This window comes from Lissotriton vulgaris, chromosome 5 (assembly GCF_964263255.1).
Source record: "Lissotriton vulgaris chromosome 5, aLisVul1.2, whole genome shotgun sequence".
Classification (NCBI taxonomy): Eukaryota; Metazoa; Chordata; class Amphibia; order Caudata; family Salamandridae; genus Lissotriton; species Lissotriton vulgaris.
This window is the reverse complement of record NC_141693.1, coordinates 1,366,072,109-1,366,093,124: the sequence shown is the minus strand read 5'-3', so window position 1 is coordinate 1,366,093,124 and position 21,016 is coordinate 1,366,072,109. Positions and strand designations below refer to the sequence as shown.

At 41.7% G+C, this 21,016-nt stretch overlaps 1 protein-coding gene across 12 annotated transcripts in view; it reads left to right on the top strand.

The window, feature by feature from the left end:
• The window catches only part of HIPK1 (homeodomain interacting protein kinase 1), a 733,600-nt gene that overhangs the window by 521,585 nt on the left and 190,999 nt on the right, over positions 1 to 21,016 (top strand). For 6 of the 12 annotated variants that reach the window (XM_086923309.1, XM_086923306.1, XM_086923305.1 and 3 more), the window contains one exon: positions 11,675 to 11,809. The exons of the other annotated variants lie outside the window; for them this stretch is intronic. In XM_086923309.1, the coding sequence (XP_086779435.1) occupies positions 11,675 to 11,809 (135 nt within the window). The remainder of the gene's footprint in view (positions 1 to 11,674; positions 11,810 to 21,016) is intronic. 12 annotated transcript variants of the gene reach the window in all.

The window sequence follows — 21,016 nt, the reverse complement described above, 5'->3', positions numbered from 1 at the left end:
ACTAACCCTCCATTGTCTGTTGGCTTCCCTAGCCCTATCTGCCTGACCTCTGTAGTCTGTTTGATTCCCAAGCCCCTCTTGCCCTTTTTTGACCGTGTTTCCATATCTGCTCCCGCCCGACCGTCATAGTCCATGTGTATCTCCTCCTGCCTGCACTGTCTGCTTGCTTCCCCAGACCTGCTCGCCCAACTTCCGTTTTTAGCTTGCTTCTCCAGCCTACCCTCCATTCTCAGCTTGCTGCCTCAGGACTGTCCAATTGTGCCCACCCTCCATTGTCCACTTTCTTCCCCTAAAGCCTTGTGCCCACCATCTGCTGTCTGTTTACTTTCCCAACCTGTCTCACCCTCCCTCTACTGTCAATTTATGCCCCCTGCAACTCCCTCCCAACCTCCATTTTCAGTGTTGTCCTTCCCCATTGTGTGTCGCATGCCTTCTCCTTCACCCATGTCCGTCCCTTCCTATGTGATGTGATTCCAAAAATTGTGTGGAATCTGTAGCCTCCTATTTTCATGAGAAAATAACCGAAATCCATAAACGGTTTCCTCAGCCAACGACAGAGGATGAGGCCAGCACCCCTCATATTACATGGCAAAACTCCCTCGTCACCCTTGTTAACACGCTGAAACAGTTTTCACTCCTGATCGAAAAAGATGTGAACCAAACTCTGTTGAAAATGAAATCTGGAGCACCGGGAGACCCTGCCTCGCCACAAGTCATATCCAAAATCTCCCCAGCTCTGATCCCCACCCTGACCAAAATGTTCAATTAATCAATACAGCATTGTGCTGTCCCCGACCACTGGAAGGAAGCAATAATTAAGCCCATTCTGAAAAAACCCACAGCTGACCCAGATCAATTTGTAAACTATAGGCCCATCTCCCTTTTACCACTCTTTGGGAAAGTCATGGAGACCCTAATCAACAATTAGCTTGTTGCCCACTTGGAGTCTAATAAACTCCTCGATCCATCTCAATCCGGCTTCAGGGCATTCCATAGCACTGAAACGGCCCTGTTGGAGATCGTGGACAACATAAGGCTGTCCCTGGACTCAAAAAAATCAGCCATCCTGATACTACTGGACCTATCTGCGGCCTTCGACACCATCTCGCATCGCGTTCTGTTAGAGCGTCTTGCTGAGATTGGTGTCGAAGGAAACGCTCTTAAATGGATATCAAGTTACCTTGGAAACAGACGATCAAGGGTCCAACTAGTTCCCCACACCTCTATCTCCTACAATAATGATAAAGGTGTCCCACAGGGATCTATTCTAAGCCCGACCCTTTTTAACGTTTGTTTCCCCCTTGGCCAAGATCATCAGAGAAAATGGTTTTGGGACGATATCCTATGCTGACGATCCTCAAATCCTCGTCACCATCAGCCAAAACCATGATGACGTTAAAAATAGGTTCAAAAACTGTATGACTAAAATACAAGAATGGATGACCAGAAATTACATGATGATGAACGCAGGGAAGACCGAAGTCATGCTCTTTGGCAAAGCTGACCAGATCTGGTCATCGGACTGGTGGCCAGACTCCCTTGGTGCCTGCCCCGCCCCTAAGCCATACATCAAGAACCTGGGAGTAATCCTAGACAACAAGCTTACCATGTCTGAACACATTAAAAAAAAACAGTGGGAAGTAGCTACGGCCAGATACGTAGCCTGAGAAAGATCTTTAAATGGATCACACTCTCAGCACGCATGCCCCTAGTCCAGGGACTGGTTGTCAACAGGATTGACTATGGGAACGCCCTGTTCTCGGCCATCAACCAAACACTACTGAACCGATTACAGGTCCTCCAAAATACAGCTGCGAGGTTGGTATTAGATCTACCTCCCTGCACCCCCTCAGCAGCATGTCTCAGATCACTGCACTGGCTCCCCGTACAAAAACGTATAAAGTTCAAGCTTTGCTGCCTTGTCCATAAGGCAGCAAATGGACATGGACCTGCTTATATTGAACAGAAACTCAAAGCTCATATCCCTAACAGAACCCTACGCTCCTCCAGCAAAGCCTTTCTCTCCGTGCCCAGAGTCCGAACAGTCAGAAACAGTCAGAAACGGAGACAGAGCTTTCAGCAAAACCGCCCCAGAAGCATGGAACTCCCTCCCCATCCCGCTGAGAGAAGGGCCAGATCATGTCAAATTCTGAAAACTACTAAAAACCTGCCTTTTTAATCCCTAGCTTATCGAGCCCCCGACCCCCTGAATCGAATTTTAAGGATCCTTGTCTGCTCCCAGCGCTCTGAGACCTTCGGGTGATTTACGCGCTATACAAGTGAAATAAAATGTAAATGGAAATGCTGTCTGTTTACTTTCCCAACCTGTCTCACCCTCCCTCTACTGTCTATTTATGCCCCCTGCAACTCCCTCCCAACCTCCATTGTCAGTGTTGTCCTTCCCCATTGTGTGTCGCATGCCTTCTCCTTCACCCATGTCCGTCCCTTCCTATCTGCTGCCTCGTCCCTGACCCACACTCTGTTTTTAAATTATTTTTAGCCATGCTGTTCAACATTGCTAAAATGATTGCCAAATCCAATAGCTCTTGTAGGCAAAACCAATTTGCTTTGCCAATGCTTGTTGAGGATCATGTCTTTCTCCATTTGCTGAGCTTAACTTAATACTGGGATGTCAGCCAGATCTAAGTTTGTTGATGGTAGTACTTTGAAACTCTAAGGGAGTTAGTTAAAAAAAGTCTGAGGCAATGTGTTTTTATCCTTCACTGTTCCACTTGTATTTTTTAAATATTTTTGTTTTTTAAAATCCAATTTTGTTGATAGAAATTGATATAATTCTGAAGCAGTATGCTGCTTTTCTGTTTTGTGGCTGAATGAATAGACTGCACAATTTTTCACTTTTAACACTTTTCTAGCATGATTGTGTTGTTTTTCATTTTGTTTGCCACAGTATAGCCAGACATCAGTACAAACGTTAACTAGCATGATGTCAAGAAAATAATTCAGATGATAAAATCAAGCCCACTTTGAGCATGCAGTTGTTATATCTGTTCTGTGTTTGGACTTTTCTCTGATAAATGTTAAAGTACCTGAGCTAAAAAAAGTAGTATCTTCATTTATAAATGACGTGCATTCATAGCATGATTCAGGAAATAAAGTAGAAAGGTGACAGTAAAGGAGATACCAGATTAAACAACCTTTGGCAAAGTCAGTAGGTTTGATATGTGTACGGCATTTGTTATTGACTTGGTCAATGCTAAGCTAAGTGTACTGAGTGGTGAAAGCCAAAGCTAAATGTGCTTGTCCTTAAATAGTTAAGAAAATAGGGATTCCTTTTTACACGCAGTCTGCGAATCTGAGAGTGAAGTAAGACTTCCATTTTTTGGCTACGTATTCTGTGCTTATGTTTTTAGCTTATCCCTTTTAGTTTGCTCAGTGTTTTGTCTACTTGACATTTGGGAAAAAATAATACCCAAATATGAATTCAATTGTTCTGGCGGTTGACAGTACTAAACTGGAGCAGACCCGCCCTCCAGTTTTTGCTTTTCTGTTTTTTGGAGTACAGTGTTCAGATTCAAGCAGTAACTCTTTTTCTGTCATAGATGAGAATGATGCCAGTCCTCAGTGGTTTCTGATAACGCCGTTTTTTCAAATGTCAAAGCCAATTCCCTATCATTTCTGGCAAAAATATAAATCTTAGCGGCGGTTGTTTGCATGGGGCCACATCCTTTATTGTTTAGTGGTGCAATCTAGATAATTGGTTGTTCTTAATTTCCATGTTTAATTTTACTTGTATGGATGTTTATTTGTCCTTTTGTGTTTTGTATGCTCGATTGTTATGTTTAAAAACAAGATATCACCACACAATCGTTTGTAAAACAAATTTAACTTCTGTTTTTAGTTTTTTATACCATTAGTTAGTTAGATTTTAAATGTTTTTGAGAAGATGGATAGCATTCTGAGAAGGGGTGGTGGTGAGGTTTAAAGACATAGGACCCTTGTGAGTATTATTTTTCGATGTAGTGGTGACAGTAAGTCTAGAAGTTTTGGTATAGATATAGATATAGATATAGATATATATATATATATATAGATATATATATATATATATATATATATATATATATATATATATATATATATATATATATATATATATATATATATATATATATATATATATCCAAAGAAAAAGTACTGAGTCCTGCTGGGATTCTTCTCCCGGGCCAGGTGGCGCAAAGTAATCGGCGGACCACAGAGAGCCGATATCACATAATCCAAGGATCGCCTCACGGCAACAAAGTAATGCGCGCTCAGGAATCCATAGTTAGCATCAAGGGTTTATTCTCAGGTAAACACGCTACGCGTTTCGACACCAATGTGTCTTGATCACACGTGTGCTAACTATGGATTCCTGAGTGCGCATTACTTTGTTGCCGTGAGGCGATCCTTGGATTATATATATATATATATATATATATATATATATATATATATAGTGGTTATTAGATCAATTATATACTTTGATTCAAGAGTACGTAAAGCCTTTACCCTATCGCCCCCTCTTTCTGAGCGTTCGACTTGGTCTATGCAGTAGAATTTCAACAGGTCCCTGTTGCTTTTGTGTAATTCTGCAAAGTGGCGTGCCACTGGATAAGACCTATCGTTCTTTGTTATAGCACGCATGTGCTCTAAAATTCTTAGCTTTGTGGGGTTGATGGTGCTCCCTATGTACCGTTTCCCACAGGGACATTCTAGGCAGTATATGGTGTACTCTGAGTTGCAATTTAAAAGTTTTCTGATCTCCCTGTTAGGTGTATTCTCAATTGTTCTTCCTGGGTAGCTAGATACTTTTTTACTACCTTTACAGGCCTTGCACCGTAAACATGGAAAGAACCCTTTAGCTTTGGAAAGTTTCATCGGTTGAGTTTTTGGGGAGAAATGGCTATGGACGAGGTGGTCCGCCAGAGATTGACTGCGTTGATATGTTATCAACGGTTTCTCTGGAAGGACCTTTTTGAGTACCTGATCAGTGGTCAGGATGTGCCAGTTTTTCTTAAATATTTGCACTATTTTTCCTGCCTTTGTGCTGAAGTTAGTGATCATTCTAGTAGGTTCCTCCGACTTTGGGGTCGGTTTAACCACTAGGAGATCCTTCCTGTGTATTTTAGAGGCTTTATCTTCAGCTTGTTTTAGTGTATGTTTGTTGTACCCCCTGACTTGGAATCTTTTAATGGCCTCATTTTTCGCTAATGTGAATTCTGCTGTTACTGTGCAATTACGTTTTAAGCGTAAGAATTCACCATAGGGAACGCTTTGGATCAAGCTTTTTGGATGATGGCTTGCTGCATGAAGCACAGCATTCCCCGCCGTGGGCTTTCTATATAGTCTTGTTTGTATCTTCTCATTTTCTATATAGACTTCCAAGTCTAGGTAACATACACTCTTGTTGCTGATGGTGCTCGTCAATCTTAGATTCCAATTATTGTCATTAAGCGCAGAGATGTAGTCCTCAGCCGAGGCCCGATCCCCGCGCCAGATGACAGGTCATCAATGTACCATGAGAGAATTTTGTTAGTCCAGTGGTCATTAGCTTCACCCCATGCCTCGTGCCTCTCCCACCAGCCCACGAATAAATTCGCGTAGCTGGGGGAGAAGCACGAGCCCTTTGAAGTGCCACTTGTCTGCTTGTAGAGTTCACCAGAGAAAAGGAAGATATTATGATACAAACAGAATCTAATCATAGCTAGCAGCATAGAATTATGTTGGCTAAATCTTTCGGATTTTCTATCTAAAAACCACTTTACTGCAGCTAAGCCGTTTTCATGGGCAATACATGTATAGAGATTAACATCATCCAGTGTGATTAAGAGCATGTTTGGTTCCCATGTGATATTGTCTATTTGTCTTAGGAAGTCCTGTGTATCCCTCACATAAGAGGGTAAGTATTTCACAATTGGTGCCAAAAAGTTGTCTATAAACCGTGATGTGTTCTCTAGCAAACTCCCAATGGATGATACTATCGGGCATCCGGGTGGCCTTTTGGAATTTTTATGGACTTTTGGCAAATGATAAAACGTTGGTAATACCGGTGCCTCGCATTGTAAATATAAGAATTCGCCCATGTTGAGCATCCCGTCTTCTTTCCATTTTTCCAGCATCCTCTGTAAATCCATGGTGCTTTGTACATATTCTGGTCTTTTAATGATGGTATAGCAATCCGGGTCCCTCAATTGTCTTAAAGCTTCTTGCTCGTAATACTCTTTAGAAAAGCTCACAATATTTCCTCCCTTATCAGAAGGTTTGATTTCTATGGAGGTGTTGTTTTTATGGGATTTTATAGCTTCCCATTCTTTTCTCGAGATGTTTGAATTCCTTATGTCCATTTTTTCCTTCGCTAGTTTTTCCAAGTCAAGTTGGATGGCTTCGTTAAAAACGTCAATTGCATCGTTGGGAGCAATCAGTAATTTTCTCTATTTGTTTTTCATGTTGCTCGGGTCCCGTATTTGTGTGATGGCAGTGTTCTCCATTTGTGACCCAAGAATGTGCTCCTCAGAATTCTCTTGTGACAGCATGCTGATATTAGGGGGAGTATTAGGAAAATATCCCTTATTTCAAAATTATCTTCTATGAGATTGTCTTCATTAGCCGTTTGATTTATCATTTGTTGAGCGAAGATTTTTTGAAATTTTAATTTCCGAATATATTTGAATAAGTCAATTCTGGTGTTTACCAGATCAAGGTCAGCTGATGGACAAAAGCTTAGTCCTTTCTTTAGGATATTAATTTCATCCTTTGTTAGTATTCGGTTTGAGAGGTTGATGATATTGTTATCCTCTATACCGCTTACCACTTCTTGCGTCTCGATGCACTTCTCGTGACCATTGGAGAAGCGGCTGCTGTATTTCCCCCTCTTGCCCCTCCTCGTTTTCCTCTTTGGCTTTGTTGGGGGTGGGGGTGATTTTGTTGTTGTGGCCTTTGTCTTGTCTCCTTGATCACTTGATATTTGTCGATAAAAGGAGGAGTTTCCTTCCCTTGTTCTTAATTTGCCCGTGCTCCCGTTACTTCTTTATCAGAAACTTCTGACTCCGAAGTTTCTGCATTGCTTGGTCCGGCAGTACCTTGTGCGAGACGTTTTCTTGCTGCATCAAATTTACGAGCAAATGTTAAAATTCTCCCCGTCATGTAATCCTGCTTGTCACGTTGGAATTTTGTTTGCTTCCTTTTTCTGATTCCCAATTCATACTCCTTCACTCTTTTTGTCATTAATTTCCTTAGGTCTTCACTTGTTTTTGTATCTTTTTCTTTTTTAATGAGTTCTTCCAATTCGTTTATTTCCTTGAGGCAGTCATCTCGATCTATCCAGGCATATCTGATTAACATGCGTACCATTCCCTTTGCCGATTCTGCCTTATATTCCGCCCATTCCTTGAGTAGGACAGGATTCGTATTTTTGGACGAGGGGATGGTGAAGATGCGTAATCCTCTAGGGATCCTATCACAATCCACATAGCGTTGGACGGAAGTAGCCTCTCACCACTTCCTCACTTCTCTTTCCAGCAGTTTTTCCAGCCTTTGGTACAATATTTTCAAATTGCTGGTCGGTGTAATTGATGTTGTGGCACTGTTCGTGCTGGCCAGGTTTTCAATGGCTGATTTAAACCTCAAATTCGCTGCAGTCTCCCCTTCCTCTCTGAGCTCCGCAGTATTCGACATAATTATATGTCCGTATGTTCAAAGCTTATTGATATTGTATTCCTTTACATGTGGCGGTGAATTAACACTCTTAAGGGGTATGCAATACTTTTACGGTACCTATTACGGGACAGAGGCTGAACCAAATAACAATGTCTTTTCCGTTGCCGCTTCACTCACCGAGATCTCCTCAGGTTCTCCGGAGGCGCCGTCAGACGCTACCAGCACTGCCGTTCAGAGACCATGGGCGGGGCGGTTCCTATGTATTCTTCTTGCTTCGGAGTTCGATACGCGTTCTCCGTCTTGACATCTGTGGTTCAATCCTCCTCGGGCTGACGGCCATACTAACTTTAAGCACCGTTTCTGTTCACCGCCGTCGCTCCTCCTTTTCCCGGGTGCCCAACCAGCGGTGGTGAACCGCTAAACACTAGAACACTTTTTCACTCCGGTAAGGCTGAAAACAGGCCAGCACACAGGTCTCCGATTTCATATATTGCAACCCCGTCACCCCTAACAGACGCGTTTCCCTTAAAAAAGCTTTGTCAGTGTCAGTTTGCGTGTACATAGTGGCGCCATTTTAAAGACACTTTCTAATTGTTTATTCAACAACATAGAAAATGGTGTGGTACGTTTGTGCAGCTTTTGTAGCGGCCATCTTGTAGTGTGTTACTTCCATATATTTTTTGTGTCCTTTTTATGGCGTTTTTTAAATAACGTGCTCTAGTGCATACCCTCTTTAAAAACATGTGACAGCAGACTGAAAACATATCACAGTAAATACTGTCTTTGAACAAGAATAAAGTGCATAGTTGTTTTTTTACATTATACTTCTCGTACGGTTATAAAATGTCTTTCATTATGCGGAGTTTATTAATGAGTCTTGTCAGTCTTTGTACCTCCAAATTAGTTTTGTTTCTTCCATGATTTTCTGTTTGGATTCAGTTCTTTCATATGTCCGATGGTTCCAACATTACAAATGGACCCACATCTCTTCATCATTGTTGAGTCCCCAAGGTGCCTGGTTTTTAGATCAATTCTATACTTTGTTTGAAGAGTACGTAAAGCCTTTACCCTATCGCCCCCTCTTTCTGAGCGTTCGACTTGGTCTATGCAGTAGAATTTAAACAGGTCCCTGTTAAAATATATATATATATATATATATATATATATATATATATATATATATATATATATATATATATATATAAACAAAATCTTCTAACAGCACACTCCCGCTGTGGAAAAGAAGACACGGACCCAAAAGGCTGCAGTGAAGGAGATTTATTAAAACCTCACAGGTTACGCGTTTCGAGCAACTTGTGCTCTTGGTCACACACCGCGCACCTGGTCAGCAACAAATTTATACACATTTTTTTAATGTGATGCTCCACCTCTTCTGTGAGTCACATGGTGTATAAACATAAAAAACACACTCTTGTAGTTTTTATCTACGTGCACACCACTAACAAAATATAAAAATAGTGAGTCGGGCACTGAAACACAATAGCTGCAAGAATGCAAAAACTTTGATATACAACATAATGTACAAAAGTAATATGTGGTCCTAGGTCTGATAGATGGAGAAAACAAGTTAATCTAATTTGGGTTCAATGAAGTATTTATATGTAAAAAAATATATATATTTATATACTATCTACATATATGTTTTGTACAAATATCAAAAATATGTATATATATACACATCTGTCTATTTACAATCCTATATACATATTTACAAATGAAAACTCCATAGATCACTGCATTAACAATCAGGACCTTTCCTAGAATCAATGATCCATACGAAAATGAATTAATCATGACTAGGGTATTGTACATTGCACGTGCCTTGACTCATAAACCACTACCTGTAGTGATTCCCACCAAAAGGAATTATTTATAGTGAAAAACAAAAGAAGAAAAAGAATCCTAGTTGATTATAATCACTCAACAATCAACAATATTTACAGTAAAGTTTGTACAGGGAGATAATTATTTACAGGGAGCTTTTCAAATCAAGAACTATATGCTTAAATAGTCTTAAATGAAGTTCTGCCGGGTGCACATCAGCGCAGTAAGGATTTTCTTAACAAGTGCCCGTTCAGAGTTCAGTAGGACCTTGAGAAGAAAATGAAAGACCACATGTGAATACCCTCAAGTTTCTGAGGAAAAAAAGTATGAACAGATAAACAGGTACAAGATGTTAGAATGTACACTCACAACAAATGATGTAAATCCTCAGTGGTGTTTAACCCGTTGGGGTATTTGCTGTCTAGTAGTATTATATACTCGGTTTCTTTTTTCCTCAGCAATCTTTCTCTGTCACCACCTCTTGCGAGGGGCGCTACCACATCAATGACATAGTAAGATAGATTTGACAAGTCATTGTTATGTGTGGACTTGAAGTGGCGTGCCACCGGGTAAGTACTGTCACTGTTGACTATCGCTCGTAAGTGCTGCAAGATCCTGACGTGCACTTGCAGCTTGGTACTGCCCACATAACGAAGGCCACATGTGCACGTCAGGACATATATTGCGAACTCACTATGACAGTTGTAATAACCCTGGATAGCTTTCCTGATGGAACTGAACGGTGTAAGATAGTGCGAGGTGTTAACACCGAATTTGCACGCCCTGCAAGAGGAACATTTGAAGAAACCTTTCTGTTTGAGCCAGGCACTGCCACTGCCCAGCTCAGGGCTATTCTTAACTAGACAGTTATGCATACTGGGCGCCCTTTTGTAGGTTATAGTCGGGGCACTGGGGAGCATATCACTCAAAAGACTGTCAGTCTGGAGGATGGGCCAGTGCTTCCTAACAATTGACCTTATTTGTCTCTCCTGTTTGCTAAATGTTAGAATTAGGCGGGGGGCAGAGTTGTCAGACTCTAAGTCTTCTCTTTTAGATGTAAAAAGTGCTTCCCTAGGTTTGTCTTTTATATATATATAATCTCATCAGAGAACAACCTATTTTGAATTATTTGCTGTAACCTTGTCGTACCATTGACTTTAGTGAATAACACATGTCTGAAGTGTATGTTAGACAAACATATTGTGCGCACTCTTAGCATTTGCTCTGTGGATGATTAACCCTCCGTATCTTTCGACCTGAGAGGTTTTTTAAGCCTTTAATAGTCCCCATGTACTATACGTTATTAGAAAGAGCAAATAAAATATTGCAGACTCGTGTCTCAGCTGCAAAAAATAAAAAAAAGGGTGCTATTTTTCAAACATAAAATAAGGCACATTTTTCATGGATAAGTAATATCCACTAGTAGTATTTCACTTTAAAATCTTTTATAGAATATTGTAAACCTCTGACAGTGATGTAAGTTTGTTACAGTGTTTCACCTTGGAAAAATAGGTGCTGTGGAAGTACGATATTTTGCTTTGGACAGTGGGTAGTAAATTTAACCAATTTAGATGGGGACATAAACAGTTGGACATGTATCTATCCTGACCTACAAAACCTGCAACCGTATAAAATAATTTTAAGCTCCCATGTGCAGGTAAACATACTGTGGCAAAACCACCTACTCCGCTAAAAGGCCTGTGGATAATACTGCCCATCGATTTGTTTTGTTGGAATTCTTTTTTATGAAATTGAACATCAATAATTTTCTGTCTGGTGCAGTTTGCAAGCAGTCAAAAATTAGTTTTTTATGAGTGATGCATTTCTCCATAGGCAGGGAAAATAATGGTTTTTGCATTTGTGCTACCATAATGTTCAATATCGGATGACTGTTATTCTGTAGAATGGATGAAGACAGTTTATTGATGGCAGTTAATCACTTCACAATTCCAAATGTTTATAAGGTGTATGTGTCATCAATAAACAGATGTGTCTGCATTGTAAACTTGTTGATCTTCTCCAACTATCTTTTATTTATTTATTGATTACTGCCAAGAAATCTGTAATATCATGCGATCATCGTTAGAAGCACAACCACCATATCCCTACTGTTAAATCCAAATAATCTGCCTGAATCCATTTTGTTTCATTCACTGCCTAATCTACATTTCAGGGAAGCTGTACACCACTAATGGTAGCAACTCTTCATCCACACGTAGCCACCATCACACCGCAGTATGCGGTGCCCTTTACCTTGAACTGCGCTGCCGGGCGGCCGGCGTTAGTTGAACAGACTGCTGCAGTACTGGTAAATGCCTCACTTGATTGTGTACACTAACTGATTTTTTAAATATTTCTTTCAATACTTTAAAATCACAGCGGGCATGGAAGCATGTGCCATCTTGTGGCTGACTTTTCGCTAAATCCTACGCAGCTCATTTTTTAATGTCTTGTTTGCCTTCCCAACATTTGCTGATAACTTATCTTGCTGGTGTGTTTTTTGTATATCTTAAGTATTAGCCGAAAAAGGGCTGCACATTTTTTGCTTTTCCTTTGTTTTGCTCATCTAGGTCTTGTTGCTGTGATTAACTGGATTTAAAGATTTTTGGACCTTAGTCTCATAAGTATAATTTATTTTTAGGTATGTACCAAAAAATAACCCCCTACAGTATCTCAGTGGCCTATGTATACTAGTCACCCATAATTCACTTAAGAGTTTATATGCCATGCATGAGGATTTTAAATAAAACTATGACTATCTTTGCTACTTTGTGCGAACTAGTAATTGAAAAAAATCTATTTGCGTAAACAAAAACTGCTACTTAATGTGATCTTGTAATGATTAATCTTTTGTCATGAAAGATCAGTATTATCTTACTGCCTTTAAAATCACTAAGCCTTGCAATGTAACATCTGACTGCAAAACTAAATAGAGTCTGAAATTAATGTAGTTTGTTTACTCTATCATTATTTTCACCCAAGAGATATCTGTATGACATCTCAATCAAGGACATACAGTCTCTTTCCTCAGCCGCTGTCCTGACCATAGGATTTTAATTGTACACTATTTATTAATAAAGTCCTCAAAACCTAACACATTCAATCAATGCTCTGGCTTCCTTGCTCACCCTCCATTTCAACTGGCTGTGGAACCTGCTTCAGTCACTGTCCAGGTAGAAGGTATTATTTTTCAAAGGAGACTTTCTTGTTAGGCGCTATGAAGGGATCCGGTGCTGGAGAATCCCAGCATGCAACTGTTCCCTCCTCTACCAAGTTAATTGCCACTCTACTTTTTTGGCTATTGGGCAATTCACCCTTATGCACTGTTCTTTCTATTTGTACAGAGTGTATAACTATATATTTTTATTGTATTGAAAATATAGGGATAAGCTACAAAAATATATTTATTTAAGGTAGGGTTAACATTTTAAAAAGCTTTTGTGTATCATTTTACTCCATCTTTGAAGACCCTTTGTTATGAGGCTTCATGCCATTTCCAAAAAGCACTATTATGTTTTGGGCAAATGAATTTTGACTTTCACAAACCCTGTGTCACGTGTCTTGTGACGGTTATTCTGGTTAAAAGTTACCATTTAAGCTGGAGTAGCAAATAAGCACATGCATACTTCTGGAAGTTGTAGAATGAGGATTATTTAAGAACACTTTTAAATTGCCCTACTGGGAACACCCACTCTTCTTAAATTTATCAAGAGAATGGCATAAGAGGCATCCCTCTAGTCATGCACTCCATGTAAAAATATCAAATGTAAATGTATGTAAATGTATTTGAGCTTATATAGCGCACAGCTACCCACAAAGGGTTACCCGGCGCTTGCTTAGGGAACCCGTCCTGGTATTCCCCTGTGAGATAACCCCGGCAGGTTATCCACAAGGTGAAAGCCAGGCATCCCGCCGCGAGGGGCCGTTGTGGAGATTAAGCAAGCTATTGCCCAGAGTCGCAGAGTGTGAACCCGTGAGTCGAGAAGGCACCGGAGCGAGAATTATCGAGTCCGTGGAATTTTTGAGCCCAAGACCCGCCGAGGCGGGGAATTGAACCCTGGTCCAGGGCCGATCTCAGCTTCCGGGTCTGCCGCCTCTAACCCCTGAGCCCCACTTCTCCACAAGTAGTCGCTAAGTAGTCGCTAAGGCTGACTTGCCATGAGTATTTTTATAAGGATATAGAAAAACAGTTATTTTCTATTTCCAAACATGCTTTTGAAATCGCACAGTGCATTACTGCCTTCTGCAGCCTGTGAATTTTTTTTAATGCATTACAATTTGCTCTTGTTCCAACTTCGTTTAAGAGGAAGAAAAAACTTGTTCACAGTGGGCTAGTTCTAGGCTTTTCCTTTCTTCAAACCATCAATTTAATAGTGTATCAAGCCCTAGTGAATTTTTGTAATTGACCTCATGAGCAATGACGGTGTAAATCAATAAGAGTTTGACACTAATTGACATTTGGAGCACTCAAACATTTATCACTAACATACATTGAAAAAAAAATTCTGTTACATTCACGTTATACCTTGCGTAGGTGTTGGTTTAGTTTAGTTTTTGCATTCGTCTCCACTGGTCTTTCTCATTGGGATATTTATCAAATTAAATTTAATACATGGACATATGTTTCTTAATGTCAACATTTCATTCAATGCCCGTTTATAACTGTTGCATTACAACTCCAAAATCTACTTTCTTTTAGTTGAAGTCCAATATGTGCAGTGAGGTTTCAAATTAGTGTTTTTTAAACCTCTTAAACTCTTAATAGATTGCAAATCCTGTCTCTTATCTTGACAGTTGATTAAACCTGCCACTTAGGTGTGTGTGATTGCTTGTTTGTTGATATTGATATGGTAGTCTGATTATTGAAACCAGCTTCTTTAAATATAGTATTTAGTTCTGTGAATTGGTGATATGTTTTCTTAATCCCTATGTTGAACACCTTTCTGTAACTAATTGTAATAGATTGCAACAAATGACCTGCTCCCTTTGAGCCAGCACAGGCCAGAATTCAAAGTGTTGAAATCATTCTGGAAGTTTGTCGTCTAACTAACAAAATCACCTGGCATGGCGGTAATCTAAAAAGACCAAGGCCTAGATGAGCAAAAAAGAGTTTAGCTTTAGTGTGCCCCTTTTTGGAAATTCTGTTTAGGGATGTACTATTTACAGTGGCTGGCTACAATATTACCAGGTCGACTATAAGCCTGGTGATATTTGTTCTCTCACATTATTGTTAGCAATTAGTTTCTGAGCAAAGACCAATAGTTTAACTTGGGTTCTTCCCCTTAAACACCAAAAATATGTAAGGATTTTCAGCCAGCTTTTATCTAATGTTTTTAAAACATTTGTTGCATGTAGGATCTGGTGCTTATGCTTTATGTTGTACCAACTAAACACAAGCAGATCATCTTACTGCTTCAGCAATCGAGGTACTCCTAATACTTAACATAAGTCTTTCTGCTTTCTAATGATTGTCTTGCAAATTTCGCTCCTCTTTCATATTTTTTTATTGTTAGATATGGGGATTCTACTTTCACCAGTAGGAAATGTACCCCAACCTTAAAATTCGGGTTTACGGTGAGCCTAAAGTTTGCACTACATGCTTAGTTGTGAAAATTTCTTCCAGGGGAGGATAAATGTAGTCACTTAAATTAAACCACACGTTCCAAACTTTTTACACTATATAATCCAGGGAAAATTCGTTTGATACATTTATTGTTAAATTGTGCGCTTTACCCAGTTTCTGCTGGATAAAAGCATTGCATTGAACTGCATCTTTCTTGAGAATCAGCAATTTATGGCAAACACTTTGAAGTGGGACTAGGCTAATTGGAGGATTTTGTAAATCTCTTCATTGATTCATATGTGTATTGCATCCTCCGCAACTAAGTTTGGCTGTTTTACTCTTGCAGATTTAGATTTAATAATATTTTTGATAACATGTACGTTGGACTGTATTTTTCATTTTACTGGTTTTTGTACAAATGAAGTCCTCATGCAGCAAAATGTGTCATAGTAAAGTATAAAATTAGATACATTAATTGGATAATGTTTATTTTCATGTGGCTTATAACTAGGGCCGACTTATTATATTGATAAAATATACATATTTTTTTCACTTGTTCCAGAAAAATTCTACTGCAAGGCATATTTTTTTTAAATGTCTACCAAAATTTATCTTACATAAATTTTAAAGAGAAAAATTCAGTTTTGCGAATTCCATTTTGCTTAATTTCCTTAATTCAAATGAAACTGTTTTGTAGGATTGCTCTGGAACTAACACGCCTCACGTTTTATACAAAGTCAGAGTTTTAGTAATTTAATAAAAAAGATTCCCCTTAATACAGGTATAATAATTGTTACAATCTGAAACACACGGTTCAATATAGATTCCTTACCTTAGAATTACCCCCAGGCGTCAGACTGGATCTGGAGATTTTTCTTTAGCAGCACCCCTGCATGTCGGTAGGTGGCGTCGGTCTACTCAGAGTCCTTTGTGGTCACCGAAATGCTGCTGCGGTGTCTACTTAGACGTCGCGCCTGCGCGCTGATGTAAGTTCTTTATTTTTCCGCACCAGCCATGCGCAGATCCAGAGAGCGGTACCCCTGTAGTCATTTTTTACTAAGTTTTTCCCCAACTTTTGTCGACTTCTTTTTTGAGTCTTCTGACTCCTGGTGTACGAGGGATGTCTCATCAACGGACCCGGCTCAAGCTGTGCAAGGCCTGTAACCGCCTGATGTCAGTTAAAGGCACCCACCTCGTGTGCCTCTGGTGCCTGGAGCACGACCATGACCTGAAGTCTGGCTCAGACTGCCAGGCCATGAATCCGAAGTCTTTGCGGGAGCGGTCCCCAAAGCTGTTGGAGGCCCGGTAGTCGGCTCCACGTCGTTCGCGGTCGAGAGGAAGGTCTCTGGACCGGTAGAAGAGCCACCACCATCATTAGTCTTCCAAATCTTCGAGGACTTCAGGTAAGTTGAAGGTCAAGAAGGTGAAGAAGCAGTGTCACTCTTTGTCTTCTCCCTGTCCGTCGGACGATGTGGGACTTGGAGCGTCATCGTTCACCAGCTTAGTCTTAGGAGACTGTTCCTGGGACAGCTCCGCACTTTCCTCCTTTTCCCGGTGCCGTAGAGTCACCTTCCCCAGCTTAGAGCTTTCTACAAAGCGCTTCACAGCATCTTTGGACAGCCTGGCTCCGCTGGTATGCCTTTGGGCCACGCGGACTTGGTTGAGGGGCCTGGGATTTCAATGCCGGTGGCTCCGGTGCTGGAAGGCCCTCAACGATCCAGGCCTCAATGTACCTTCCCCGGCGCCTATCCTGATAATTATGCCACCGGTACCGGTCATGCTACCGACCGGTGACGGTCGTGCCACCGACCGGTGCCGGTCAGTGCGGTGTAGTGGGCCGCATGATTCACCATCACCTCCCACCAATGGCACACCATCACGTTGGACAGGTGGGTTTTGCAGATAGTCCGATGGGGCTACTCCCTTGCCTTCAAGACTACTCCTACCTCCATGCCACCATCCTTCCATCGCATGTCGGAGGATCATTTGGCCCTTCACCAGGAAGTTGCAGCTCTCTTGGCCAAGCGAGCTATCGAGAGGGTACCTATGCCAGAAGTAGGTTGGCTTGTTCCTCCCACTACTCAACTGCTTCCTATGGAAGGAGAAGTTCAAGAGGCTCATGTTGGCTCAGGTCCTGTCTGCCCGCGACCCTGGAGACTGGATGGTAGTGTTGGACTTGCAGGACACATATTTCCATATCCCCGTCCTGACGGCCCACAGGCATTGCCTACGGTTCACTGTGGGCCATGAGCATTTTCATTTCACTGTGCTCCTTTTTGGCCTTACCAGCACCCCTCTGGTCTTCACAAAAGCGATGGTGGTGGTCGCAGCTCATCTGCGCAGATCAAGCGTTCCAGTCTTACACTATCTCGACGACTGGCTGTTGAAGACGAGCTCGCCCCAGTCTGTTGTCTCCCACCTTCAGACTACGGCGGACCTCCTGCATTCGCTGGGGTTCACCATCAACGTGCAGAAGTCACACCGGACTTCCTCTCAGAAGCTCCTTTTCATCTGAGCGGTTTTGGATACAGCACAGTTTTGGGTTTATCCTCCCGAACAGCGAGTCCAGGATATTTGGGTCATGGTAACGATGTTTCAGCCTGTATCCTCAATTTCGGTAAGAATGACCCTGATGTTGCTGGGCCTCATGAATTTCTTTGGGTGGATCATGCCATGTGGCATGTGCGGGCTCTGCAGTGGGACCTGAAGATCCAGTGGGTGCAGCATCGGGGCATTCGTTCCGATGTCGTCCAGGACTCGGAGGGGACTGCATGTCTATTGAAGTGGTGTTTAACAAACCAAGATTGGGTCGGTGACAGACCCCTCTCCCTTCCCCAACCAGAGCTGACAGTGGTGAACAATGCGTCACTCCTGGGATGCGGTAGGCACCTGGGAGAGGTGGAGATCAGAGGACTCTGGTCTCCGGCGGAGTCCGGCCTCCACGTCAACCTTTTAGAGCACCTGGCGATTTGTCTGGCACTGAAGGCATTCCTTCCTCTATCAAAGGAAGAGTTGTGCAGGTGTTCACAGGCAACACTGCTGCCATGTGGTACTGCAACAAACAGGTGGGGTGGGGCTCTGGACACTATATGAATAGGCTCTTTGCCTTTGAACATGGCTGGAACATCAGGGCATGTTCCTGGTGGTGCCTCAAATGGCAGGTTCTCTGAACGCCAGGGTGGACGAGCTCATTCGTCTGTGTATGATGGATCACAAATGGCGTCTTCACCCGGAGGTGGTGCAAGGTCTTATTCAGCAGTGGGGAGAGCCTATGTTAGATCTGTTCACCACCGTAGGGAATGCACAATGTCAGGAGTTCTGCACGTTGGAATTTTTAAGGATGCACTCTCTCTGCAATGCTTTTCGTCACTAGTGGACTTGTGGCCTCCTGTACACCGTTCTACCAGTACCACTTCTGCCTTGAGTGCTGAAGAAGATCAAGCGCGACCGGGCACAAGTCATTCTTGTGGCTCCGGACTGGGCACGAAGAGTCTGGTACCCCGAGATCTTGAGCATGGCCATTGATCCTCCGATCAGACTGCCTCTTCAGGAGGATCTTCTGTCGCAGCACCAGGGGACGGTCCTTCACCGGAACCTGTCCAGCCTCCACCTCTTTGCATGGAGATTGAGTGGTGACAGTCGACAGCTTTTTACCTTCCACCCGAAGTCTGTAATGTCATCTTGGCAGCCAGGCGTCCCTCAACCAAGTCTGTATATGCCTGTAGAAGGAACAAGTTTGTGGCATGGTGCACAGCGAAGGCTGTGGATCCCCTTTTTGCCCCCTTTCGAAGGTACTCTTTTTCATCCTCTCTTTAGCCCAGCAGGGTTCTGCCCTGGGCACTCTTAAAGGAAACCTTTTGGCCATATCTGCCTTTCTTCGCCTTCCTGATCAGCCTTCTCTTTTGAAGTCCCCAATTGTCAATAGATTTCTAAGGGTCATTACTCATCTTTTTCCTCCTTCTCCTTTTATAACACCCCAGTGGGACTTTAATCTTGTCTTGACGTTCATTATATTTGCTCCCTTCGAGCTTCTACATGACCGCCCTATCAGACTCCTTACTCTGGAGTCTGCTTTCCTTGTCGCCATCACCTCTGCTCGCAGAGTGAGTGAGCTTCAAGCTTTGTCCTCAAAACCTACTTTTCTTGGTGTTCATCTGGACAAAGTAGTCCTTCGCACAAGGTCCTCTTTTCTTCCCAAAGTGGTTACCTCTTTTCACATAGGACAGACCATCACTTTGCCCACCTTCTTCCCACCTCCGCACTCTTCCAAGGAGGAGAGACTCACTCCACTGTCTGCACCCAAAACGTGTGCTGTCTTTCTATCTAGTACTGAGAGGAAGGGGTCCCAGTGTGGAATCGGCAATAAACACAAAGTAATCAAAAATTAGAAACACAATGAATGAATCTACACTGTTTTACAATGTAGATATTTGTTAGATATAGTATCTGGCAGTACACATTCAAAAGGTTGTATGGTGCCCCAGCGGAAAAGGGTAAGTGATAAGGTGAGGATAGTGTGGATAGGGAATCGTGACAGTAAAATCAACCAAATATCGTAGACGCATTTGTATGTCAATTTGAATATACACAAACAAAAGACCATAGGTTCAATGCATCACTAGATAAGAGTCATGCTTCACATAATACATTAATGTTAAAGTTTTGGCGTGAAGCTGATAGGCAGAGAGCAATTGTCAATGTTTTGACCCTCAAATTGTTGCAGGAATTAGTAATACCCTTGCTGTGGGGTCTTCATCAGGACAGGGTGCGGGGCAGGCAACCTATTCAATATATATCACAAAGGTTACTTAAATTTAATTAAACTCCTGGTCATAAGTCACAACATGAGTAATTAAAATAGCACACAATTAGGGGTAGAGCATACCAAATCAATTGATGCTAGTCTTCTATTTAATGGACGGAATACCTCATCAGGTGAGAGCTTCGAATCTTAAGATAAAGAGATGAAAGAATTTATTAAAGAATTTATGTTATGCTAAATGGAGTGTTAAGAGACTTTAAGAGACCCTTAGGTCTAGAATTAAAAAGACGGACATATCAAAACTGACATTGCTTTGTAGCTGAAAAATAGCAGTTCAGCCCAATGACAATACATGTATATTGAATATTGACTCACAGTCAGGTTTGCGGTAGAGTCGAATCGGTGGACAAGGGAATGAATATCTGAGGAGAAAAGTACGATTTAGAGTTTTGGCAAAGGGGAGCATAAACAAGTCCAAGACGGACAGTAAATGTGACCGCTTACCCGAAGGTAGACTTATGCTGTTCAGATCCCCGTGAACTTGTAGTGAAGAAAAGCAACTTGGCACCATCTGGGGGGAATTCAAAAGAATCCCGGATATCGTATTAGTAATGGTGGAGCCCTAAGTATGGACTGCAGAGAGCCATAAGTGTGTTGGAATTAAACACTAACCGAAAGCCGAGTGAATCTGGCGTCTAGTCTACTCGCGTCGGCAATGGCGAACGGAGCTTCCTGATTGTGGCAGTAACCAAGGCAACTACGTCACGTGACCGCGAGGTTGCGTGTAAACACTGCAGAAAGACTATTAACAGCAAACAATCGGGAGATAAAGCGATTGATAAATACTGCTAATATCTTATGAATTGTTATCATGGTCGCAGTATATGAGAATAATTGTGGGAACAATTAATTGAAAAAGTCTTATGGTATTACAATAACGTGTGATACCAGCATAGACAATTGTTCGGACTGATTTATCACTCAATCGTGAGTTACTGGTATGCGCATTTGGAGGGAAGGGGTGCCGATTGCAGTAATTATTGATAATAAACATGACAGGCACAGTCTGAGTTACCTTAAACAAAAGTATAAAATCGGAACACAGAAAAGAACAATGCTGATGAAACAACCGGAAAAGACATATTCAATTTCAACACTTGATCATGGCAATAATAATAACTCTTCATGGG